Source organism: Calidris pugnax, unplaced genomic scaffold (genome assembly GCF_001431845.1).
Source record: "Calidris pugnax isolate Ruff unplaced genomic scaffold, ASM143184v1 scaffold211, whole genome shotgun sequence".
Taxonomy (NCBI): domain Eukaryota; kingdom Metazoa; phylum Chordata; class Aves; order Charadriiformes; family Scolopacidae; genus Calidris; species Calidris pugnax.
The window spans coordinates 3,042,221-3,069,655 of record NW_015091083.1 but is presented as its reverse complement, the minus strand read 5'-3'; the positions used below and the strand labels follow the sequence as shown (position 1 = coordinate 3,069,655).

General features: G+C 41.7%; 1 protein-coding gene and 1 long non-coding RNA gene across 8 annotated transcripts in view; both read right to left on the bottom strand.

The window, feature by feature from the left end:
- The window catches only part of UNC79 (unc-79 homolog (C. elegans)), a 108,295-nt gene extending 94,178 nt beyond the window's left edge, over positions 1–14,117 (bottom strand). For 6 of the 7 annotated variants that reach the window (XM_014957642.1, XM_014957644.1, XM_014957645.1 and 3 more), the window contains exons 1-3: positions 13,987–14,117; positions 8,378–8,498; positions 2,247–2,551 (exon numbers count right to left, since the gene is read on the bottom strand). In XM_014957642.1, coding sequence (XP_014813128.1) covers positions 2,247–2,551; positions 8,378–8,498; positions 13,987–14,008 — 448 coding nt within the window. In that variant the 5' untranslated portion in view covers positions 14,009–14,117. The remainder of the gene's footprint in view (positions 1–2,246; positions 2,552–8,377; positions 8,499–13,986) is intronic. The other variant, XM_014957647.1, reaches the window with a different exon arrangement.
- Positions 14,118–21,990: 7,873 nt separating this feature from the next.
- Positions 21,991–26,586, bottom strand: LOC106897076. Its single transcript, XR_001413713.1, has 2 exons — positions 23,906–26,586; positions 21,991–23,068 (listed from the first exon to the last, which is right to left on the bottom strand). It is a non-coding gene; the product is annotated as an uncharacterized LOC106897076 (long non-coding RNA).
- Positions 26,587–27,435: the final 849 nt, after the last annotated feature.

The following is a 27,435-nucleotide window of genomic DNA, read 5'->3' as shown; positions in this document are numbered from 1 at the left end:
TATTGCTTTTAGTCAAATGCTAAGCTGAGGGAAAAAAATAAATAACAAGTTGTATTGCAAAATTTAATTCTCTGTACACAGAACCATAGTAAATAGCAAGTGACCTCCCCTTGCCCCAAGCATGAGTCAACCAAATTATTCCCAGCAGATATTTATCTAAACTGTTCTTAAATATCTGCAAGACAGTTCACTCCTCCTGGCAATTCACCCTAGTGCTTAACCACCTTTATCATAAAAAGGCTTTTTTTTTTGTAAATTTCCATTGCTGCAGTTCTTATCCTCATCAACTGCAACCACAAATAGTTTGGTGTGGTTTAGTTTATTTCTCCTTGCAGCAACCTTTACATATTTGTATATGATAGTCACATCCCTTCCATTTTTCTCTAAGCTAGACAAACCAACTTCTTTCCATTTTTCCTCACTGTTCATATTTTCTAGACCTCAAATCATTCCTGTTTCTTTTTCCTGGACTCCTCCCAAATGGTCCTTATCTTTCATGAAGCCAGATGGACAAATCTGAAAACATTACTCAAGGATGAGGCCTTTGCTAGGGCAGTCAAAATAGTAAACAAAATGCTTTGGGTGTCTCATGCACAAAACACCTGTTTTCATATTGCTAGAGTAATACTAATATCTCAGTGAATTATGGTCTGCCTCTTATCTACTGTAACATCCAGATCTCTGCAGTATGGCTTTCGAGCTAGTATTTCCCCCATTTAATTTCTGCCTTGGATTTTTCCTGCTTAAACACAGTATTTCATACTTCTCCTTTGAAGATGTTTCAAAACAGAATGCAATTTGCCAAGATTGTTCTGAATGGGGTATCTTTCACACAAAGGACATGCTATTTGCCACCTTGATAACCCCCACGAATCAAAGTGGTCTCTCATTTCTATCAGCCAAGTAAAAAAAATTAAATATTTAGTAACACTAGACCCAGCACACACTCCTGTAAAGATTCCCACTTAGTATACCCTTCCAGCTGACAAGAGCCACTGGTAATTACTCCTGGAACATTTTCCTTATTCAAGTGGGGACCATATGTCCCAGATTGCCTATTGGGATGTCAAGTGACACAGCAACAAGAGCCTCACTAAGGACAGGAAAACCCCACCAGGAGAGCCATTGTGCTACCATAGAAGAAAACTATGTTTGCTCAATGTTATTTGTTCTTTACAGGTCTCCACTGGTTGTAAGTTATCATCACGTCATCTATTTAGAAAAAGATAATTTTGATAATTAACTCCACCATTTCTAGAAATTGAATTTAAGTTGACAAGTCTATAATTTGCTAGCAGCCCCCTCTTACAAGATCATACCATTTCCTGGTGCATATCCTTTCCTTTGGCTCAAAACGTGCTGCTGCCAACTCAAAAGGTATTTAGCATTTAACAGAAACAACTTAATCCTAAAGAATTTCAGCAGCATATCATGGAATCACAGATGACAACAATCTTCCTGTGCTGAACTACATGAGTAACACACCCTGATACCATGGTGAAGATTAGTATTTGGCTTACATAACACAGGGAGAACACCAGGATCCTGAACCCCAGTATGGAAAGCCACAGACTAACAAGCCAGACATAAGCAGAATTTGAGGAAAAACAATATAAATACAATACAGTCATAAAAAAAAAAAAAACACCAACCTTGTGATTAACTAATTCAAAACATAAGAATATATGGCTCTTCTGTAAGTCAGACACACATATTGTTATCTTTTTACCCAGGAATATTTTAAAGCCATCTCAAATCACCATTATCATGGTTTTTCTTCCATCACATGTATACTATGTTTAGAGATGGACCTTCACCAAAACACTCAATCTGCATATTCATTATAAGCCTGATATACATTTCCAAGCAATTTGTGCCTTTTTAAAGAGCCACCCCAAGAAGACTGGTCTGAAGATATCTCAGCAGATTCAAATTCAAAATCCAGATCATTTTAGACCCAACTGTATTATTTTTGTTACATAACATTGCATTTTTTAGTTACATACCACAAGCATATCACTAAAAATCAGACAACCTCAGAATACAAACCCAAATCCACAGTTAGCAAAAAAACATCTTTTATTTGAGAAAGTCAAACCAAACACTTGGAAATAAACACATTCCAGGAGATTTGAATTCCAGATCCAGGTCAGTTTAGGCCCATCTCTTCAACTGCATTTATGCATCACTCATGGATTCACAGCACTGAAGTTAAGCGTACTGGAAGGATTCAAGGGCCTGCTTACCATGTTGACCATGTTGTAGCAAGGGAACTAGATCCAGCAGTGTCACCAGTGTCACGTAAAGTCCTTGATAGTCCAAAGATGGGTAGTCTGATAACTGAGCATCACGACTTTGCTGGCCACGTTCAGATGGAGCATCTCGCAGGACGCTGTAAAGGAGGGAGCGAGTAACAGTAGGGTTGATGGAACTGACCTGTGGTCTTAGAGATGGGGTGAGTGGGAATGGCACAGGAAAAAGACACATGGTCATGGGCACTGTCAAATTGGAGGCATCTTGATTCTCCTTCTTCCCTGTGCGGGACAAAATGCTGTTGGGGGGACAAAGAAAAAAAAGAGACAACAAAGACACAAAGAACAGCACATTACATTGAAATGACACTATAAAACAAATAATAAAACACCAGATACATCCCACATGAGATGCAATCGCTATTGAAACCACTGTGTCTACAAATCTAGCAACCATTCACTTTCGTGCTTCAAGATAAGAGAATTAAAAATTGACATCTAGGAAAATTTCATTGCATCTCATGTGTTATCTGGTTAATAAGGAGCAAAAATATAAAAATGCATGTTTCAGTGCCCTACCCATGTTTCACAGTTAAGAAAATTTCTGAGAATTAAAAGTGTTTGCTAGGGAAAAATAGCTGTGTCAAAATAGGCTGGTATTTTGCTCTGAGATTTTGAGATTTATTCTCCCCCTCCCCCAGCTCCTCCCACAATCTTTTGAACCAACTGACTGAAAACATGCAAAATATAGGTGTGGCACTTGCAGAAACATGTTTTAGCAAAGAATAAACATGTGTGTTTGTTAAGATAGTCTTAAAAATCACATGTTTATTGCATTAAAATAATGTCTGTATGTATTTTATGATACTGTTTCATGACCACTCACTCAGTATCATTTGAGATAATGAAGTTTAAACAGGCACATGGATTTAGAAATAATATAATATTTCTAAAATGTTAACTAAACTACATTTGGAAAAGTTATAAAATAATATATAGTAGATGGTCTTTAGCATATGTTTGTGAGCTAATGATAATGATTGTTTATGTGTGTTTATAATTTTGCCCATGTTTAGGGAGGAAACACTTTACTTTATGAATACAAACACTTCTTGGGTAAATAGTTACCTTCAAAAATCTAAGGGCTACGCAAGCAAGACCAATTATGTAACTGCAGATCAGACAGTATGTTACCATACATTCCTGCTGTTACTTACGTTATTATTGAACAAAACTCACTACAAACTAAAGAAGAGATAATTTCAAAGAATAAAAAGGATTTAGTGGGAATCAAAATAGAGGCTATACGTCAACCAGCTTGTTAAATTGTTTTAAGAATGTTGTACATGGTTGTAAACATGTTAATCTAATTTATTAAAAAAAAAATAAACCCCACTATTTTAAATAGAAATAAATTGTCTCTTAAGCAGTGTTATATTTTAGTTATCAGGCAATTATAGGGTTATTTCATAATCTACATATGTGCCTATAAAATATAATACACCTTTTAAATATATTAAACCACACACAATGCTTTTTTTTTTTAAAGCACGTTTTGCACCTTTCAGTGGTTGCGATTTCCAAAAGCAGCTGCTGTTGATTTAACTCTGTTCCCAAAGTCAGTGTTAAAATGTATAAAAGACAAGCCCGTGGCATTGAAATCTCCACTGACTAATGAAGAGCAGAGTTATGCCAAGAGGGAGCACTCCTGGAAACCCTGTCCTCTTTTACAATACAGAAAACCCTATCGTATAATCACCTTAGCACAGATACATCTTACCTCACAAGCCAATTCAAGAATTTATACAAATTTACACAAGTAAGAAAACTCTTACTTATAAGAGTAAGGTAAGAGTATAAGGTGCTTATAAGAGAAAGTGTCATTCATTTGCCATATATATAAAACACTTTTACAAGTACAGTTCTATGCCAAGTGGCTACCATCACATCACATTTGCAGTCAGATGGCAGACATGGTCCGTTTTAAGAAATTACATATTTTATCTTTTTTCCTTTTTTATTGTGCCTTACATATTTGGCAGATTATTTTGGTTTCTGTTACCCAATGTCCAGTAAAACGTGGTGACTGTTATGACAGTGTTTATGAAATCATATCAGAAAATCACCTAAGACCTAGTATGAATTTAAAAACAAAGGATGAGAGTGCTGATTCCTTTTAATTTGCTTGATGTTCATTTGCCATACTTTGCAGCTCATGTTTAGAGATATGAAGGTACTAAATTATATCCCTTCCCTGTCTACCAAAAGATGATACAAATTACCCATCCCTTTACTTGCCAACATATCACTTCAAGCACACTTATTTCCAGAAAGGATATTACTGTATTAATTAATCCTTGATTTGGAAAGTGTAAGACAGTGACACTGGAGAGCTTACACTATAGGCTTCCCTTCCTTTTAATATGAGCTATGGCCCATCTATGGATTACAGGCCAAAGCACACCATCTTGTATCTTGATCAGGGCATCCTTCTGTTCACTTCAGGAACAGCAATGAGGCCGTATCTAAATTCCAGCTGCAACCACACCAAATTTAGGAAACAAAAAACAACTAACTTCCAGACCCAGGCTTTTGCCCAACTCGTATTTTTTAAAAGCAATAAATAGAAGTGTCAGAATGTAAAATCTAGGTAGTCCCCTAGGACCAAGATACAATGGTTGCTGTTTTCTCCTCTTTCTGCTCAAACCAAGTGCTGAGATCTGGAGTGTACAGATCATAACTCCACACTGAACTTGCTCCGTGACAAGTGACAAAGCTATCAGGGCTTCTTTCAAGATTTGTACATCTTTGCTGCAAACCTATCACAAAACTACTGCCTTCCAGGAAAGGTTTCCTAAAATGCCTACAAGAGAATTCCATCTCACCAAGGCAGTAAAACAAGCTTGACCATTAATCAGCCACTGGGAATTTATAACGATTCCTCATGTAAAACATTTTACTTAGAAATACATATGGAGAATTTTCTCCAAGAAAATGCAAAAGAATGAGCTGTTCTGCAAAATGTTTATTAAGTCTTAGATCATTCCTCAAATGAGGGAGAAAATACTGAAAATGAGCAGGGCATGAAACAAATTCATGCTGTAATGTAAAGAAATGCTTTTGCCCAAAGAGAAAATTAAGGAAGAACTAAATGAATCAATGTGCTATGCATTGTGTATGGTGATTTTATGTGATGCTTGTTCATAGAAATAAGGAATTTAATTTTTTCAGCCATTCCACATCAGTTCCCCCCACCCCTGAGCCTGTGATTTATTGAGGCTATGTACAGAGCAAAGGAGCAAATTAATCCCTTGTGCGATCCAACTATAGCTAGCAGAATGACACCAGGTATGAATGTGATCGGAAACAGTGGGCGTGCCCCACTGAAAAGAACACAGTCAATGTGTCTATACCACAAAAGGGTAAAAAGTATAATAAACAGTAAAAGCTACACCTTAAAAAACAGTCATCGTATGGAATTTCTCTGACTAATCACTGTTCCTCCATTATTCCTATGACTACATATGTTCATCAAGAAATGTTTGTCCTAAAATAATTCAGCTGCAAGGAGAGCACGCATCAAACTGGGAAATATTTTTAAAAGTTATTTTAAAATAGTAGATGATCACAAGAAACGTATTCTGAAAACCAAACCCAAAATCTCCAGAAATCAATGGGCATTTTTTGTTACTGTTTGATTCATATTCTCCCAGCAGCCCAAATTCATTGCATAAATTCTGTCTCAAGCTAGAAAGATTATTCTCCACCATGTACTTCTATTATTGATGCTAAACCTTGCACAATGGAGTCTCAGTGTAGGAGGCAGAAAGAAGACTCAGCATGCAGAATATTCAAAGAAATTTCTGAACAGGTTCTTCAGAAACATTCTTAACCAGTCTGTTTAGTTTTAGGGCAAATCTTGCAGAGATCTGCACACAGTAGGTGGGAGTTTCCTTCTTTCCATCTGCCACACTAAATACAGGGTGTGTTTTGTTTTGCCTTTTTATCCAGCTTCTTTCTTAGTATTAGCAAATGTATAAAATTATACTGGTTCAATCATAGCACTCGGGCTTTGACCGACAGTTCAAATTCCCCAGTTACAGGGATTTAGAACATGGATTTGACCTTGCTCACAGCCCACTTAAATTTAGATCCAAGTCCTGTCTTCAGTTTCTGGTGCCCTTTTAGCTCTGAGGCTGATCGGATCCCAGATCATGAAGGACAAAGCCATTTGTGTAGACCTGCGTGTCAGATACGAGTATCACTTCTGCCCCATGAGGTTCAGCATTACCAACAGCAGGATTTTGGTTCAGTCCCATTCTGAACATGAAATAAAGAAATGGAGTTGCTCAACTGTGCAACTGCTGCCCCGATTTCTGATCTGCTCTCAGAGTCACTAAGTATAAAGTTTTTTCAGTAAGCCCAGAAACATCACTACTCTTGGAACATGAAGAATTTGTCACAGGACATGTCAGCTATACTGTTTAGAAAGATGAAGACAACAGGGTTGTATAAAGACACTTTCTTTAAGCAGCAAATTCTAAATCCATCTTGTCCCAATGGACTTCTGCCCAAAAAGTTATGGATCTCATTATAGCACTTGGTAGTCACAGCTATGAGAGAAAGTGTTAAGAATCAAGTCCAACTTTATTGCTTTAACAGCTTAAAGGCCCACAGCTTTTAAGCAGAGGCCATTTTGTCACATTTATACTTACATGTGCTTTAAGTGTGTTTATGTGTGTTGTGCAAATAATCCATCAAAACAGCCTGATGTGGTAACAGACACACATTTCAGTGGTATCTTTAGTGACTGTTTAAACATTTTTTCCCACCACTGCAATTAATAAGGTATAATTTATTAATCTTAAAAAAACAGACCTACTGGTTGCCCTAAGTTTCATAAACACTCTAAATGATGGAGGAAACAAATTTCACAGTGGTCAAGCAATTCTACTCTTGAAACTTTCAAAAGTAAACAGAGGTTTTTAAGTTTGCAGTGAACAGGTGTTCCACTGATAATGAGCATTTCTGTCTATGTATCTATCTTCCTTATAAACAGGGTCAAGAATTTGATACATCTTATGTGCTTTAAATGAATGTTAGAATGAACTAGTCATTCTTTCAAGTTTAAATTCTTGCTTCTCAACTTGTATACGTCACAGGGGTGTGTGTACAAATATATGGGTTAATGGTATTTTGTTAATGTTTCCTCATCAAATAAGGCAAATAGCTGTATTTCCAAATGAGCTGCTGACAGCAGAGACCATCTTTCCAGGTATAAATCAGGAAGCTATGCATAGAAATGCAGCTTTAACTGCATTTTTCTGGATGCGAAAACTAGTGCCAGCCAAAACCTGAGCAGACAAAAAAAAAAATACCTCTTCACTGTCAAAAGCCACTTTAAAAACAGTTTGAAAATACAAATCCACCAGGTAGCACTGTGGAATGTATGTCATTTCTAATTAAGTCTCACAATTTTTCGTATCTTTTTAGCAAGACAAGAGGTACCATTTCCTAATCAAAATGTCTTCTGTAATCATATGGTATTTTGTACTCCATATTTTTACTAAGTACTGTCTAAATCAAAACGCCAGGGCAGAACGATTATGACCTGCTGTTGCCATCCAAATCCAGATTTGTATGCAAACTTTGTGTCTATTCACATTATTATAAAGGGACTGAACCAGAACCCAATCCTGATGGCCAGCTGAACAATGGCACAGAAAGAACCTAGCTCTGCTCGTCTGGCTCATTGCTCTAGGATCCTGAGGCACCAGGACTGCCAAGGAGGTCATGAGTATACACATCTAAAGCTCTATAGGTCACAAACTCCTTTCTTCACAAGTTCAGCATGTTTGTGCACTCAGCTAAGTCTTAGGAGGGCCAAGCAAATGTGTAATCAACCAAGTTTATTTTAGAATCAGCCACTCAATAAGCAGCTCAACTGGGCAAATTGGGCAACAGCCACTGAAGAGATTCATTCATAACATTCTTTTCTTAAATTATGCTCTGACTCCTTTTGGCTGAGCATTGACCCATTAAATCTTGCAACCAATTCAAAGTCAATCAACACCCCCCACAATTCTTTAGCTCTTTTTTCTTCAAGAGCATTAGTTAAAACTTACCTCAATAACGTCTGAGAAAAGTATTTCAGAGTATTTGCAATGTCAGTTCCAGAGGGCACAGGATAAATGTTGTGGAGAACCCGGTTGTGGTATTCCTGAAGGTAACGGATTTTGGAAGCAACTACATAAAAGACAAAAAACAAACACAGAAACTTTCATTTAGGTTTCTTGCAGACTTTGACGGAATCACATCTGTTCCTACCATTTCTGATTGATTGGGGTTTTTTTTAAGAATTAAACTGTAAAAAAACCCAAAAAAGTCTCTCCATTCCTTCTATTTGACTGAATAAATTGAACTCAACAGCACAAAAGTGCCAAGGGGAAGGCACAGAAATGAATGGCTGCATCTGTCAGGCCAACTTAGTGCTAGGAAATTTAAAAAAAAAAACAAATTACCAATTAAAAAAAAAATCTGCACTTCTTCCATGTCTCCAAGGATCTCAAGATTCATTCAAAATGAATGAGTCACTGGATCACAGGGGGTCCATGTGAGACAGATAAGTATTTCCATGGCCAAAACAGAGATAAAAGCTAAGACAGAGAGAGAGCTTATGTGATTTACTTCAGGCCATACATTTCCTTCATGCAATGAGCTAAAGATATGAAAAGATCTGTAGTTTATTTAAGTGCCTTATTAAGTCTGATCAAGCAGGTGAGGACATTTCAAAGAGCAGAAGGAGCTCTACACCTTTACTGAAACCATTTTTTTTTGTTGTTTTAGAAATAACAGCGGTTTACTTTTTAATAGAGATCCTTGTTCAGTATTGGAGAAAAGGGATTACTGACCATAGCTGCAATGCCTTACATTGCCTGCGTGGCACACAACAGCCTCACACAGAGACACCTGAGCACACTCTCAACTCTTTTTTTGCTCTGCTCAGACTCATCAGCTCTGCTGATAAGGAGAGGGAGAGCGCGCTGCCTGCGGCAGAGGAGCTGCATCAGCTCAACTGTGCTTCCAGCGAGGCTGCCCAGCAGTTCCCGAGAAGCTGCATCAGCTCAACTGTGCTTCCAGCGAGGCTGCCCAGCAGCAGTTCCTAGCACCGCTCTGAACGGTGCTCACACAGCCTCAATGAAAGCAGAGCTGGCCAGGAACTCTTCATCATGTCTGAAGTGCACTGAGACTGTCTAATAGGCAGTTAAAAGGGGAGATGCTTCTGAACAACTTCAGCCCTTGAGCGTACGGATTATGGCAGTCTTTCACTACACCAAAATATACTCCCCTCAGGGCTCCTTCAGTGTGGAAGATAAATCATGCTTCTTAAACAAGCAATCAGTCAATACTTTGCTTTATTCTCATCGTCAAATAGCATTTATTAAGGAATGAATACCATTAAGTCCTCCTTGAACAGAAAGGAACTAACTTCCTAAGAGACATCCCTATACCTCTCACTGCTGCTGCCTCTGAACATTTCACCAACGTTCTGATTTTTTCTCTGTATCATTGACAAGTTGAATGGGAAGAGGTGGCACTGTATCCATATTGCAGAAAAATGGACAGAAATGAAGGACAGACAGTAAGAACAAAGTGTCTGCAACTGCTGTTGGAGGCCCAGCTCGAGACGCTGAGAGCCATTTTGCCAGAAATGGTAGTGGGTACTGGACAAGCAAAAGCACCTGTGAGTGCTATCACGCAACAGACATGGTTTGACAATTTCAAGTCAGTTACCCGTAAAAGGAGGAACACTCAAATAATCAAGTGAAGAACACTGTCTGTGTGAACTGCATGACAAGAAATCCAGTCTTTCAGTGCTCAACTGCCCTCATCACAATCATCCTTTCTCCTGTTTCGTGCTGTACTGACCAGACCCTCCCCATTTCTGCAGCAAGTGGAGCTCCTACAGACAAAAGTCTCCCTCATGGTATCACTCTCACTGTGCTTCATCACAGGGAGAAGCAGGCAGAAGCCTTCATGTGACTGAACAGGCCAGGGGTCTACAGGAAAACAGCAAGTTAAAATGCAAGTAATAAACTAAGGATGCATAAGCAACTTTAATTGCATTTCCTCACTTTTACGTGTTTTACTTCACAAATTTATTTTAAGGTGACGTTAATGGATAATTAAAATCAATCACTACTTCTTCCCTCCGCCCCACAAAAAACTGAAAGTAGAATTTTTGTCGCATGGACTCGGGTTGCCTCAGAATAGCTGGGAGCAGGGTCAGAGCCTTTCAGGCCACCACATGGGCCTGACGCCCATGAGCTGTGCTCTGCAGGAGGTTCTCCCTGGCTCGGTGAGCCCAGCCACAACCACCTTCCTACACACCCCCAAAACCACTGGGGTAGCAACATTTGGTCATGACGTGTTTCACTCCAGGTTACAGAAGTTCATTTTAGCGATCCCAAGATATGTTTTCCCCTCCTTGCCCCACACTTCTTTCTTTCTGCCCACTATTCTGTGTTTTAGTCCCAGATTTGCAGGTCAATTTACTAGACTATTTAAAGATAGAGACTTCTTTTTTTTTTTCCCCACTGCCATGAAGACCCCTATAGAAACTAAGAAAGGAAATGACATCATAAATGTATTTTGTGACACGACTTTCTCTTGCCAGGGAAAAAAAAAAAAAATGAAGCCAGGCATATTTGCAAAGAAAACAGACCTCATTTCCTCATTTCACAGTGGCCTAAAAAGAACAATTCACAGCAAGATGCATAGTTTACTGTGGCTGCCATGGTTCACTGACAAATATCTGTAAGTGAATTGGATTTAAAAAGTGCCAAAGATGACATCCAAATTCAGGTCTAGAGACTTGGGAGAACTGTCTGCCACTGTACAGCTACTTACTTTCAATAAGGGCTATAGCATATCTAAAATCACTTTTTTATATAAAGAAGGAAATATTTTTATTTCTATTAATCAGTATTGTCATGCAATTGTATCTGGCAAAATACCAAAACAGAAAATGTATTTATAAAGCCTAAATATTGACATTAGCTTTAGGCTAAAGGTTTTAACTTTCCCTCTTAGTCAGTTTCCAAGAACCCTGTCAATTTCAGCACGGCCTCCCAGAACACAAAGAACCTTCTGAGGGAAAGCCCCAGAGCAAAACTCTGCCATCTTTCAAGATACAGAAGGGTGTGAATGACCCAATTTTCTGACTTTCTGAGCATCCAGAGATACACTTCAAAAAGCGATGTCACTCTGTGGAAGTACTTAGCCATTGTCATAGGGTCATTATATAAAATATATTTTTAAAAAAAGTTGTTTTGCTAGGTACCTCTCTTGGCCCTCCACGGGCCTAACTAAACTCCCTAGACCCCTTGTAAGCATTGACTGATTCAAGAATGAAACCAGTAGAAGTCTTTGTAGGCAGCCTTGGTTGCTGCACTGTCCTGGAGAAGAACAGAGTGGGTATCAGGTGTTGCCAGGATGTTACTTAAAGACCAGTCACTGCTATTTAAGGTGAAAAAGAACTAATTGTATTTGAATATAACAGAACACCTCAGGTATACCGTGATGAATCAAATGATGAAAGTCACTGTGAATACCTACAGTATGAGATTCAAGACACATCACAAAAAAAGGGAGGCTTCTCAAGATGGTTTCCCAGATTGCCACCATTTTACCTGTTGTTCATACAACCTGCTAAAGAGCTGTGGGGTGGCCACAGATTCAGGTTTAGACCAGCGCCTTTTTGCTCTTCTGTCGTGATCAGTCTTTCCTCATTCGTAGTGTTCTGCTGCTGTGCTCGGTAAGCTGAGATTCATTATGACTTGTGACTCCTTCCCGGGACATTCTCGCCTGTTGGTCAATGAGTGCAGAAACGACAGCAGCACCAGCTGGGGTTTGAAGGTTTGCCTGACAGTGATGTACGCACATCAATACAATCCTTGTCTGAGTGCACCACCATTTGTTAAAAATTGCAGGTGAGGAAATCTTGAAGTTACGTAGAGATAAAAGACATTTGCTAAAGCCATAAGAACTAGTCAGGGAAGCAGCCTTGGTAAACAAAATACATTCGGTAGGTTAAAAAGCACAGAATATGTCCATCAACGGAATACTCTACCTGGAGCATCACGAAAGAGAACTTTAGGAGGCAGAAAGATCTGAGACCTGGACCCCAAATAAATCTTGAAATAGAGAGCAACAGGGACATGGCAGACCAAGATGCAGTGTCTTGAACAGTACAAGGGGATGAAAAGAAAAAACAGCTAAGGAGAAAATATGAAAGAGAAGCTCAAACAGAGCAGACCAAAAGCATTAGGAATGGAGGAACACAGAGGGCAGAACAGAAAAGGAAGAAAACGCCAAAGGCAGGGTTGGGACAAAAGGCAGCAGAAATTCTGCTACATGCCAGTGTGAAAAAAAGCATAATTAATATATAAGTATCACAAGAAGGAAGAAACAACTACAGAACTCAGGCAGGGGGTAAGGAAGGCAGAAAGAACAGAGCAGTACAGATCCAAACACTGCACACTTCAGGACTGTTGCACGGTCAGAACACTGTGTCTCTACTTATGAGGCCAGAAGTGCATCCCCACAGCAATAAATTAGCAACCACGTAATATTTTAGCAGCAACATCATCCATCACTGTAAATAAGCAGTAAAACCTAAAGTAAAAAAAAAAAAAAAAAAGGCAAGTATTCTTTTCCTTAGATGAGTTCAGCACCAGCATATATAAATACAAGGATCCTTCCCAGTGACCTGGAGGAAGGAGACCACAAGTCTCAGCACCTGAAGTGTCAGATCACATCATGTCATCGTGACAGACATCAGTCCAACCTTCTGGTCACAGACTGCCTGGCTGACAACAACAACACTGTATCAGGAGAGAAAATAGCTCTGATAAGGGAGACAAGCTCTTGCCAATGCACTAGTTGTTACCAGCAGTAACAAGAGGGGGGATCGCTGGCCTGGCCCAGCTGCTGATGGCCCAACCGCCACAATGTCATCTGATTTCACCCCAGTCGGATGGAGCCAACGAGGTGGTCAGGAGGTCCGTGGCTGGCAGGAGGCAGGCCAGGGGCTGGGCAGGGGCATGGATGGGGTCCTGCAGGGATGCTCTGGGACAGCAGCTGGCAGGCGTGTGGGCAGACAAGGCAAGATGGTAACACCAGGTCTGCATTCACCCAAACAGCGAGCAGCACAAGCGAGGGCGACAGCACATCCCCCTTCTCCCTCTCTCTCACGGCAAGAACACCTCCAAGACGGCAAGGCGCGGGTCACCTCTGGTCTCCCCCAGGTGGGTACATCCTTTGGGACAGGGCACAGACGAGGCAGGCTGGCCCCTTCCCGGCCAAGCCGGTGCTTTCCATCTTCACCCGCATTTCATCCCCTAACCCCCCCCGGCGCTGCCGCTGCACCAACCCCCAGCAGAGCCACCCCGGCAGCCGGGCTCCCCGTCGTGCTCCCAGAGCCGCCGCCACCAGGCGCTCGGCGGCGCCCGAGACAGAAAGAGCCAGAACGAAGGCAGCCCCCCTCCCCCGCCATCCCCATCCCCATCCCCTTCCACCGGCTGCTGCGCGGCCGGCACTTCGCGCTGCAGGAGGCCGGGCGGCGCTACCCCGCCGGGGCGACCGGCAGCAAGGCAGGGCCACCGCCGGCAAGGTGTCCCCCCCCGCCCTCCACCCCGCTCCCTCCAGCCGCCCGCCCGGCCCCGCCACTCACACTGCTCCGCCTTGGTGGACATGCTGCCGCCCCGCGCTCTGCCCCTCAGCCGCACAACGGCGGCGGTGAAGGAGGAGGAGGAGGCGGCGGCGGGCGCTTCGTCTCAGCAGCGGTGCCGCTGCCGCAGGGCTGCGGGGCCGGCGAGCGGCGGGCGGGGAAGGGCGGGAGCCGGCGCTTAAAGGGAAAGCGCGTCTGGCGGGGGCGGCCTGGCAGGGGGTGAGGCGGGGGAAGGTCCTGAGGGGGGGCGGCCCTGAAGGGTCCTTCTCCCCGCGCCGCCAGAGGCTGCTGAGCTCCCCCCGTTCCAGCTTGAGAGGGGAATGCTTATTTCGCCGCTTCTCCCCCGGGCTCCCTCGCCGTATCTCAGTGGGGTGCCTCCGGCCCGGTGTCCCCGCTTGTTCCCGTGGTGTGCCCAGCATCCCGACATTACCTGCCCTCGCCCAAGAGATGAGGGCTAGGCTCGGCCCGAAGGTCCCCTCTCTGTTACCAGCTCACAGCTGTGGTTACTGCCCCGGGCGCTGGCAGTGCAAAAGGAAGGTGGGATGGAAAGACCAGTCATGGTGGGAGCACAGGAATAACAATATAACTTAAATCACTACTCATTTCACGGAATCATGGAATTGTCAGAGCTGGAAGGGACCTCTAGAGATCATCTACTCCAACTCCCCTGCCAAAGCAGGGTTGCCCAGAGCACATCACTCAGGACTACATCCAGGAGGGTCTTGAAAATCTCCAGAGAAGAGGACTCCAGGACCTCCCTGGTCAGCCTGTTCCAGGGCTCTGTCACCCTCACCAGAAAGTTTTTCCTTGTATTTGAATGGAACTTCCCATGTTCCAGCTTGTGCCCATTGCCCCTCGTCCTATAGCTGGAAACCACTGAAAAGAGTCCAGCTCCACCATCCTTCAACCCACCCTTTAAGTATTTGTAAACATAGATGAGGTCTCCCCTCAGTCTTCTCCAGGCTAAAGAGCCCCAGCTCTTTGAGCCTTTCCTCGTAAGGTTTTTTCGCTCTCACATTTGCTGTGAGAGAAGTTATTTCACCAGTGTGGCTTCCCCAGCGTCCTGACTTGGCCTTACCAGGTCTCAGAAACGAGCAGGTAGCTACGAGTCTCTGCTCTGAAACTTCCCATAAACAGTTTTTCAGATCCTCAAGCTTCTTAGAGATGTGCGTGGAACCAGTGGTATTTTATCAGCCAGGGCATGGGAGCCCTGATGTTTACAGATAAAAAGCCAATTGCAACACTCTATCACCAAAAGGCTGGGCTGTGTGGGCTATGTGGGCCTGTGGCAGCCACAGAGAGCCCTGCTGTGGGGCTGGAGGGAAACAGGTACGTTTTATGGCTCGTCACAGGAGTCAGCTCGTCCGAGTCGCTGTTGCTGTGACGTGGGGGCGATGCACGTTCTACGCTGGGAGCCGCGGTGAAGGGGCAGAGGCTGTTCACTGGCGTTTAACAGGTTGGCATTTTTTTCTCAAAGCAACCTTCTAAAAATACTGAATGTGCAATGTTTTTCCAACACCACTTAATTAGGTCCAAAATAGAGCTCATAATGCATTTCCGTGAGGCCATAGTTCTTTCCACACGAGCTGCTGCTGGCGAGCCCCAGAGAGAGAGTGGAGCCAACTCAAACCATTATCCCTGGCTGGGATGAACAAGCTGCAGTGACTGTAGAGGGGCTGATCAGCACTGACAGGCACGAGTTAGCTGGGAGAGGAGTCTCGTCCTCCATTCCCTTGAGCAGTACTTCACAAAAGCAAAGAGCCCTGGCCCATTCCCATTTGTGGTTGCTCCTTCTCTTGGGCTCCCATAGGTTGCAACCTGAACATTTAGGTTTACTCTTTTACACTTAAACATTCAAGAGTAAATATTTAACTTGAGTCTTTTATGAGAAACTGACATGCGACACCCGATCTTCTGAAGCCAGTGAAAGTTTTTCTATTTATTTAATTTAATGAAGTGCCCAGGAAGGTCATGTCGTGCTACAAGCCCCACTTCCCCCACCCTTAGGTCTTGCAACATCGAACATAAGTGATGAAAATATAGAAAAATGGCTTTCAGACCTCACTGAAGTAAGTTGTTGAAGGCAGGTCTCATCTTTATCTTGAATTTCTGTCTGTTGAGGCAACAGATCAATCTGAACTGCTTTATTGCTCATTACAGAACAATAGGGAACTGTGCACCAAGAGGAACTGAGCTCCCATAGGTATCCTTTAAAATACACCAAGTGTTCCCATACTGCAGAGGTGAGCCTATTAAGAACACTCAGGTTGATAAAGCAGGAATACACTGAGAAAATATGAATTCCATTTCTTATGTAAAATTTCTTCTTTGGTTTAAGTGCTTGAAAATTGCAGCTATGCCTGCATTTACTGAACAAGGCCCTGTACAGTTCAGCATGTAATTCAGGTATATGGAAAGCAGTTTATTGCTTCTGAGTCCTTCTGCATGACTAAACAATGCCTAAGCCTCAAATAAATCCTGCTGGAAGTCATCTGTTATTTGGTCAAACAATTTGATAAATTTGCCTAGTTTGTTATTATAAGTATAGAGACTCATACTTTAAATTGTGAAAAAATGTCATAAAGGAGGAAATACAGGAACATGGCACTCTGGGAATTAATTTCTCAGGGCTGTGTGCTGAATAGAAGTCACCATTTCTCAGCAAGATCCTCATGAATTTGCCTACTAAAACGGATACAGGGCTCCACTGGAAACATTTTTAAGCAGCTAAGGTTTATGTCCATATGCTTTTACCTCTGCATGCACTCAGTTAAGGGAACACACAAAAGCTGCAGGCATCTGAAAGTCCACAAGTCATTAATGCAACATATTTTTAACAATAAATGAATGGGGAATGGAAAACTTACATACCAACTCGCATAAAACCAAAAAGAACCATTTCCACAAAGAATCATAGAATCACTGAAATTGGAAAGAACCTCAATTCCTGGGTGGACCTTGCTTTTCCTAATGCCATCCCAGTACACTCAGCTGGTGTTTCCGTGTTCCTCATAGGTCACCTGCTCCTGCTTTCACCTCTTGTACACTTCCTTTTTATATTTGACTTTTGTCAGGAACACCTTGTTGATCCATGCAAGCCTCCTGTGACCTGTGCTTTCTCCATGTTGGGATGGACCATTCTGGTGCTTTAAGGAGGTGATCCTTGAAAATCAGTCAGCTGGGTGATTGGATACTAAGATGAAGAAGTACATTCAAGGGAGCTACAAAATATATCTACCTCTTACAGAGGAATTAGTTATAAACCACATTCTCTGTTTCACTGACTGAAGAGACTTAATTCTTGTATTTTTTTCCACGCTGGGTTTTGCGCAGACCTAGATAAGCTCTGGAACGAATGGGGAGGATACTGGTGCTTTTTGCTGATTTTTAACTAAACTTTGTCTGCCATAACAGTGTGAATTGCAATTACAACAAAATTCAAGAATAAATTAATGAAAAGATGTCCAGATCTGAACTCACAATCTATGTGACTGTTGTCACTTTGAATTACATTTTCAAGTACTCAACTCTGAACAGACACAAAATCTAGTACTGTTCATTTGTTTTTAATCTCCAAGCATTAACAAATCTACTTTTAGAAAGGTAATCCTTTCTGAAAACAAAATCCTAAGCTCTCCTACCTTGAATCATGTACAGAAAATTTCTTAAATTCTTCAGAAATTAAAGTGCATGTATACATATATATAAAATAAATGCGTCTATGTCTCTGTTTACAGGTATGCATTTGTATACAGAGATGTTCACTGGTACCAACTCTTGATACATTCTTACCGTGTTTTCCTCAAAGGCTCAGCTTCCAAGTCAGGTGATTACATAAATCTGTATTTAAATTTTAAATAAAAGTTAATTCTTGCCTGACACATTGAAAGACTCAAATGCAATATAAACAATCTTTGAAACAAGTGAGGATTTCAATGCCTACGTGAGAAACAAATGCTTTGTAAATGCTTTGTAAGTTTTATTAAAAAACACAAAAGAGATAAAGACAGCCAACTTTCAATCTAATTTATTTTAAGCCATTGTCCTGATTTTTTGAAACTTGCTCACAATTTCTGACAGGAGTTTATCATTAACTGCATTGTGATAGAAATATTGAACCCCACAGCAGAATTTCCTACCCAGCAGATGTGGGAAAATGCTTCAAATGTCTCAAACTCTTGTTTTAATCACTACAGGCCTATCTGAATTGAAGGCTCTGCCATGAAATAAAGGAGGCAAGGGAGAGTAGAGTCCAACTAATGGTAATCCCAGTGAGAAAAGCCGAACATAAGAAGCCAGCTGGAGCTGCAGCAGGAGAAGGTGAGCTTCTCTGACACTGCAGACTTTCCAACCCACATGGTGCTCTCTGGGTATCTACCACCACCCCAGACTAACCTAACCCAGGTGCAAGGTGCTTGGCACGGGGCTGGAGCGCCTGAAGAGCACCTACCTAGGGACTGACCTCCTCCGTGTCAGATTCAAATAGCAGATGGAGTCCCCCAGGCTCAGACCTGTGCATTTCACAGCAATAGTTAGACCCCATTAAATTTGTTCATAAATCTTTGCTCTCTATAAACATTAACCTTCATGAATGATGGTGAAATAGATAATCCCTTAAGGAAAAAAATCCATCTGCGATTAAACTGAACCATTAGGCTCAACTCAGATATGCTACAGCATAGAATCATAGAATGGTTAGAGGTGGAAGGGACCTTAAAATTCCAACCTCCTTGCCATGGGCAGAGACACCTCTCTCTAGACCAGGTTGCTCAAAGCCCCATCCAGCCTGGCCTTGAACACCTCCAGGGATGGTGACCCAGGATGATTTCTGGAGCTATTCCTGAGGGCTCAGACACCCGGATTAACCAGCATCAGCCAAGAGACAGTCAACAGGAGGCACCTCTCCTTGCTCACAAAAAGTCATGTCTGTGCACAAAAGTAGTACAATATTACTGACATCTTGGATAGTCTTGTGCAGGAAAATAATTTCTTCTGAGGAGGAGATATCCATTCTTAACCTCTGGGCTGAGACATAAAAATTGAAGGGAGAACTTCCTATCTTATCTTTGGTGTTACTGTTACACAGCAGTTTGTACAGAAAAAAAAAATCAACCAGGAATTCTAAGAAGGAAGGTGTGTAGTAGGATAGAAATAGGATAAGATAGAAATTAGGATAGGGTAGAGAATAGAATAGAATAGAATAGAATAGAATAGAATAGAATAGAATAGAATAGAATAATAGATGTTGGCAGTTATGGCAGAAGTGATCATGATGTGATCAGAAGCTTGGCTGAAGCCACCAACCAGTTATGCCATCTGGCATGTGACAAATGCATTTCAGTCATCACTGGCTTGGGTTGATGTAAAGTGAGAGGCTGAGCAGTGAAGAGTTCTGGGTCTCGTTGCTGGTGCTGTGATCCCAATAGAGTAGCCAGCTTGTGATGTTAATATTTGTTCTTTCCCTCCCCAATTTAGAATAATTAAGAATTCAGGGGAAAAAAATAATTAGGAAATACAGTGGTTATTTGGTTGTATTTACAAATCTGTAATTTTCCTCTTATTCTGACAATTACTTCAATTAACTGTGGATGTTAGCTTTATTATTACATTTGTCAGTATCTGTCACTGTAAAAAAAAAAAAAATCTCTGATAAATGTCCTCAATTTCTCTTCTAGAGTAATCTCATTAGCCTCTAAGTGAACAAAATACTTAATTTGTTGCCATAGCAGTGGAGTTTTGAGAAATAAATGGTGACCTGCATAGAGAATTAGCACAAACGTGATGAGCGTGTACTAAGACCATTATAAAATCAAAGTTTGGCTTTACCAGCTCTAAGAAGCCCAACATCTGTGGCTGGTACCATGTGGTGTTTGTGAAAATTAGCATCACCCTGGCTGAATTAGATCTCCCAAAAATACCTTGAATTTTTTTCTTACCTTTAATCTCAGACTTGTGCAGAATTGATGATATTAACTACCTACACAGTTAAAGTAAAAGCACAACGTTGTGTTAGTAATGATTTAGGAATTAGAATAACAAGTATCAAAAAAACCTGCCTTCTTAAACCTATCACAGCATCATGGTCCAAAGGCTAAGACATGAACATGGAAGATAAGGAACCCAAGAGAAGGAATTGCTGGGTCTCTAAAATTAAGCGTGAGCTCACCCAGGGCACCCATTCTTGTGAGGAGGCAATATAGTGGCTGAAAGGCACCCAGCCACTTCTCCTTCAACTTATTCAGAGCTATAATGAGTATGTTAGCATAAATATGTACTGCAGCACACCAGGTTGCCAGCACAAGTCCATCTGACTGCCGTCACTGTGCAGCACATCTCCAAAGAAGTCTCTCCATCTGGGACCGTCATCAGTGGCCCCAGAGACATCACCGTCTTTGTAATTATCTGCTGGGCGCTTCTGGCAGCAGTGGCTCTTTTCTGGGGAAAGCCATGACAGGGTTTTTCTTGCTTTTGTGCATCCTCTGAGGTTGTGTCCTGCTCTCTCCTGAGCACTGCCACACCCCAGCAGGGATACATCAAGGGCTTTAGAGGTTTCATCCCTCTTAAGACTTTTTCTGGCCAAGCACCTCGGGATCCTTGACCAAAACTCAAGGCGGAGACTGAGCTCCACCATAACCAGTGCTAGACTGCTGCTAGAGTCCCAGGAGAGCGTGGGTAGATAACAGGGCTGATCTAGAGCATACTCTCCCACTTTGTTGCGACAAGTCTGAGCTGCTCTCCTTGTGCTTTGCCCCTGAGGGAGCGGATGCGGATGGAGAAGAGGAAACTCTCCTTGGCACATTAATGTACAACGTAGCAAAAGAGGCCATTCAGACCTTCCTTCTCAAGGTATAACCACAAACCATGTAAATATTCCAAAGTTTAATTCAGTACAAGACCTTTTGTCTTAGCTGGAATGGCTGCTACTTACGTTTCCATGGAAGGACAGGCTTAAGCCACTTCCCTCAGGCATATATGTGTTACCTGTGATACTTACCTGTAGCCAGCTTAAAGCCAGCTCTGGCACATCTGCAAGAAATGCAAACCATTGATGTAGCTATACAATGAGAAACACAGCAGGGAGCCTTCTTCCAACAGTCTGATTCCTCCTCCTCGTCCTCCCTCTAACCTGCTGCCTGATCTTGGGCAGACGCTTCACGTTTGGTCCTCCCCATCTGTAGAATTAGAGGAGGGTGGCTCTTGCCTTTCTTTGCAAAGGGCTCTTCTGATGTCCACACGTGAAGCTCAGCACCACTCAGGGAGCCCTGGCAGTGTGGTACCCAGCGAGTCATTGCTGCTGAAATGCAAAACTCATCAACTGTTTTGGCCAAACAGCTTCAGGAGCTGCAAGGAAGCCTGAGGAAAAAACAGCTGGTGGAGCTGGAGCCCCAGGCACCACTGGCTGCATTTATCTGCCCAACCCTGGCTGAAGTCTGGCTTGTTTAGGCCATAAAACAAAAACTCTTGTCTTGGTAAAGCTAATTTTATTATTAAAACTCGTACCACACTAACAGCAGTAAAGGCGCCTGCAGTGACCTGGCTTCCCTCCTTTTTGTCTTGGTTTTCTGTGCACCACATTCCCCAGAGCTTCCAGTCACAGGATCAAAGATCCATTTGCAATCCACCAGTAAAGAGGGCTACGTGAAAACAGCAGTATTTTAAAATACCTGTAAAATCTAATCCATATTACTTTTAGGAAGAAATACTTGAAGTGGACTGGAAATCTGAAAAAAAAAAATAATGAAAATACTTACATTTTAAATAGTCCTTTAGGTAAGTAGGTCCTAAAATTTTAAATATATATATATATAGCCAGATATTAAACACTGGATAGTTTTTAAACTCATCAAAATCTGTGGAAACTTTCCACATACATAACCAGGCTTTCAGATCAGGACGTTCAGTTCAGGGACAAAGCTATAGGTTTTTTTGGGGAAAAAAATAAGCCAGTGCCACATTCTTTAAACAGTCAGAATGTCTCCATTCTCACTCTGATAATTTCAGTTGTGGTTAGAAGACTGAAAGGAACTCAGGCAATTTATTTGAAAATCATACTTTAGAAGTACAGCAAGAATGTACACTTTTACACATTCACAGTCCTAGTTTCAGAACCTGTTTTGATATTTGACATTACAAGTGACTTAATGGAATTATAAAGCATATTCTACTAATACTTAAGCATAACAAAAGGTTAATATTCTGTATTTTTTTGCAAGACAGACATGAAATCATTAGGAGATATTCCTTTATAACAAATGTAACATAACAGAACAAGTTGTATTTATTTATTGTACTTACTTCAAATATAGTCTAGACTTCAAAGTATTTATCATAGCATTCATTTTAAATAGCAACCATGGGAAAATCTCTCAAATGTCACAGATTTTAATCTAAAAATTGAAAAGAAATTGAAGTATCTGACAATCATGACCTGCATAAAAACATTTATTCTAGTGGAAAAGTAGATTGGGTGGGGGAACACACCAAAAGAACACATGTAAAGATTAAAAATAAACTTACAAGAAAATAATCTTAAACTCTCAGGGTTTTTTTCTGAGATGAGTATAAATGAAAGTACTATAATATTTTTTTTCTGTATTTTCTCCCATTTATTTAGTTTAAAATTTGGACGGTGCCTGGGGACAGATTCAGACTAGTCGATGCAGACTAGTCCAGCTGCAGCAGATGATGGAAGAGTAGACCTGCCACTATTTTACATCGCTACATCATTTTATGTGCAGAAGCTTTCTGACCTGGGACCTGTCCCTCGGCACTGATTGATGGCAGTGTGTGAGCTGGGACTTTAGTTAGCCTCTGGACTTTTGGATTTTTTCTTGCAGAAGCAATGTGACACATGTAAAACCTGAACTCATTTTCGAATCATTTTGTTTTAAACTGTCCCTCAAGCCGCTGTGTTCTCCTTTTCAAGAGAGTCCAAGTTAGGAGTATTACAGTTTATTGCAGCCTTCAGATTTTTATTTTGAAGGGATGTTTTCTATTTCTTTTTATAGCTTGGAAGGTGGCACAGGAACCATCCAGCCGGTCCAAGAACTGCCAGTGAAAATGCCGAGAATCCAATGATTGTCTCCTAAATTAAAAGAAATAAGGTTAAATAAATCTAAACAGACTGGAATGTTCCCAGGGTAAGCAGTCTATTGCCAACCAAATTCTGTGATAATATTGAACTTCTGCAGCTATAATCCCAGAGACGTGACAGATTCTAAAGGAAAAAATAATCCACAGAGGATTATTTTACATGTTTGGACTCAGAGCACTAGTAACCCAGGGCAGCTGGAAAAAAACTTAGTCCATGCCATGCACAAACATGCTTGTACAAGCCACATTTAAAAGCATGAAAGACACATTAAAAAAATGGAAAATTTTGTATTTTCCTACAGATTCAGTAGATTTTGTGCCTATTTCTTTAGCTTTTTATAAATATAATCTATAGAAATTGTATTATTTGCTTAATAGTTACAGTAGTGCAGGTCACCACTAATCATATAGAAGAGCTTCAAGTTCATATAATAGGGGAGTTGATATAATAGGGGAGAGAGTTGCTGCTAGAATTTAGTTATAATTCTTCTGTAATCACCTGTTGGAGTACTTGTGCTAGGGACTACAGTCAAAGCTCGTAACAGAGTACCCCACAGAAATGGGATTTTGTGACACATCTCTGGAGGATGCTGTGACAGCATTCCCTTCCTCTCAAGAACAAACTTGCCATCTAGGCAGTGGGAGGAGAGGAACTTCTGCAAGGAATGGAGGGGAGTTCCTGAGAAGAGCTGGCTTCTAGCTGGGATGAAGAAAACCTCTATTGTCTAGAGAACGGAAGAGAACAGTGAGAGGAAGCTCTTCTGAGAAGACCGGGACTCCCACTTAAGGGAAAGGAAAGGAAAAGTGAGGGCACAAAGACATAACTCACCAGCAGTCCCACTTTGTCCTCAGGTGGGGAGCTGTGGATGCAGCGGCTGCTCCAACTGGCAGACCTGAAGCGGAAGAGTCGGGATCCGTGGTGCATTATAGGGCCCATCGTTTTATCCCCGTGAGGGGAGAGCACCACTGAGGTGTCCTGACCAGCCAGTAACTACTGCTGCAAGGACTTTCCCACTTCTCTGCTATCTTCTATTGCTCAAAGCCTGTAGGATGCTGAATTCTTTCCAATAAAGGCAAGGAGTCCTTCTGCTTAGCAGTCAAGACCCTTCATTTTTCAGTTGGGCGCAAGAAGCACCAACACAAACCAAAACACACAGGGTAGCTGTTGTCCCTGGGTCAGCACCAGCAGGAGTGTGAGCATGTGCCTGCTCTCTGGGAAAAGGAGCACCTTGGGGTGATGCAGCTACCTCCCACGGGCTCGCTGAGTGATGCTGCTGAGCCCAGCACATGGGAGGAGTCTGTCTCTGCGGTGATGATGCTGTGAGGCAAATGGAGATAACTGTCTGTCCTCCCTTCCGCTAGAGCCATAACAGTCTTTTTTTTCCCTATATTCATATGCTTGTGCCTCTCCACACAAATTATTTGCACCCTCAATTACTCTCTGAAATTCCCATTTGCCCACACTTTCAGTTCACTTACTACCTTCATCCAAAAAAATGATCTGACCCATAAATGACCAGTACCTCAAATTTAACACTTCCCTGCCCCCCACTGCAGAGAATATCTCCCTCCTCCACCTCCTACCCAAAACATGGCTAATCCAGGTGTACAAAGGGCCGTGAAGCAGCCTGCTGGGAGAGCAGCCGTCCACAGTAGGGAAGCGTCAAACCACCTGCCTGGGTCCAGCGTCAGAGCAGAATGTGTGACAGGGTAACACACAACAGCAAAATAATCAGCGTGACTGGTAGGAGATTATTTAAGAACAGAAGTAGCTGGGCAGGCAGAGAGGGATGTGTCTGCTCCTCTGTATGCAGAGCTGGATGGGTGCTGGAGAGCTGTGGTGCCATGCTAATAAGCCCAAGCTTAGGGGCTACTAGCCCAGGACCAGCACCACGTTAAGCAATTTGACTTGAAAACTGGGGCTGGTTTATAGCTAGTCAGCTCTCACCAATAGTAATCAGACATCTGACATGCTATGCATATGTTATTCCTGCACTCAGAGGGTAAGAGGCAGGGAAGTTAATAATCCTCCCCCAGCTACGGACTGTGCCGCTTCCAGTATGAACATTTTTGATAAATTAAATCTGCGTTTGTTACACGCAGACATGAAGATTTTCACTCAGCTGCAGTAAACATGCTCCTTATTAGATTTCCTACTCATTTCTAAATACATTTTATTTATTTCTTCTTTGCTTTCTCCTGCCTTTAAGTACCAAAGCCTGAAGCAGAAAACTCTGGCATCCTTCTCGAGGCTTCTCATCAGGGCACATCCTTGAAGCTCACTTCTGAGACAGCCCGTGACACGGTAGTGGTGGTGAGAACCTCAGCTTGACAGAATGTGCAGAATATGTTAGCAAGATGTGAAAAGCAAAGAGTTAGCAGTCTACACAAACAAACAATAGTAGCTCAGTGATAAAACAGACGGGTCTGGCATGTAGGTTACCAGTGCTGTGGGTTTGTTATCTCAGTACATTTATTTGCTCAGTTTTATGTAAGAAGAGACAACAAGGCTTTTTTCCTGTGAATCCTCCCCAAGCACTAAATATCCTACCTGTCTGTAACAAATACAGAATTTGTCCAGAAATTAATATGTCTGTGAGGTGTGTCTAAAGTAACTAGAGAGGAAATGACTGATTTGATTTCATCAGCAGTGGCAATAGCAGCTGAGCAAGCAGTAGATAACCCTGAGCAACCAAACTTCCTGAGACAGACCCTCTAACACCAAGAGATTGCCCTAGATACACGATATGTGATATTTTAAAATAACAGTTTTCAAGTTCTACTGCTTGTTTTCAGGTATTTAGCTTTTGGGTTTCATGCTTTCTACATTAACTTTTATCTTTCTCTACATTAATTTTTATTTTTCTTTACAGGTGTGAGGGTTAGAAACTTCATAAAGTTATACTGAGATTCTCCTTCCGTCTTCCAGCTATGTCCTGCACAGACCTCCCTAGCATTAATTCCTGTATTAAAATGAAATCAAACACTGTCCTACAGTAGCAACAAAGGCTCTCATTAATCTTACCAGGCTTGGCAATTATTTTCCAGCTTTCTGCACATTCATTAGAAAATGAGACATAATCTTATTTTTCTAGCAAACCTGCCAAGTACTCAGCTGTAAAGTCTAAACTTTTCTTCCCCATTTCTATAGCCTTCTGCTCGCAGTGGTGCTGCATCTCAGCATTTACAGCCAGTCCATGTATTTTCACATAGCAGTCAATTGTATTTTTCAAAATGCCCCTGAAAAGGCTCAGTTTTCGTAGCCCAGAACTGACCCTTTTGCTCCTCATTCAGTCTGCGTCTCATTTGGTGCCTGGGGATGCTCAGCCTGCTCCAGCCTCACCTGTACTAGCACTGCCAGCCCTCTAGACACTACTTATCCACAGCTTGTGAACACTAGGAGTTTTCTCATATTAAATTTAGATTTGAAAAGCCTTTTGCCGTTCCTAGGTTTGTTATTGGTCCCTTCAGGGTGGCAGGAGGACTCCAAAGCTCTCCTGGCACAGTTAATCCAGCAGCTTTCTTCTTCTCTACTACCTTAAAAATACACTCTGTATTTTTCCCAACACACCTGATCCCACAGGATTGCTCCTTGCTCTTTCTCTCTTTCAGAGCCCTGCTTTTAGACTGCTACCACTGGAATAACTCAATTTTGACTTACTGAGGTCCCTTCTTATACGTTCATTAGCTAGTACCATTTCCTCACATCGTACCTGAGAGGACAGATTCTCTGCCTACTGCTACGGTGACATAGGTTATAACAGCCCCGCAGCAAATCACTTCCAATTAACATAAGCAGTGACAGCACCAACCCTCTGATGTTTTAATTCCTTTTCTTCTTCATCTGCTTCTAGGGGGAAATCGTAGCTAACAGTGTAAGGCCATCTCAGCAGTTTTATTTCAGCATGAGATCACTTATTTATTTTATTTAAAAAGTTGAAGCAGGCATGCAAGCAGTTAAGGCTGCTCCATGTTTTCCATGGTATTCGGTTTCAGAATACCACCTGAGGAAACCAAGCCTACTTAACAGAGATTCTTAACTTTCCTTGGACATTGAAATTTAAATCCTGATTTTAAAGAGAATGGAACAAACATGTTGAAACTTCTCTGAAAATTATCACTCATTATCACTAATCTACAGATCTGCAGTTTCTTCAGTCCCGATAAAACGACTCCAATGACATCATTGAAGAGAGAATTTTTAACCACCTCTTTTTTTTTTTTCTTGGTCTATCTATCTTTAGTAATACTTCCACAAATAAAACTCTTGATATTATCTTTGAAAGAGTATTTCTGATTGTCATTGCTTTTTCACTGATGAAAAAGTTTCGGTTGGAGTTAACTAGTTTCTGAACTATC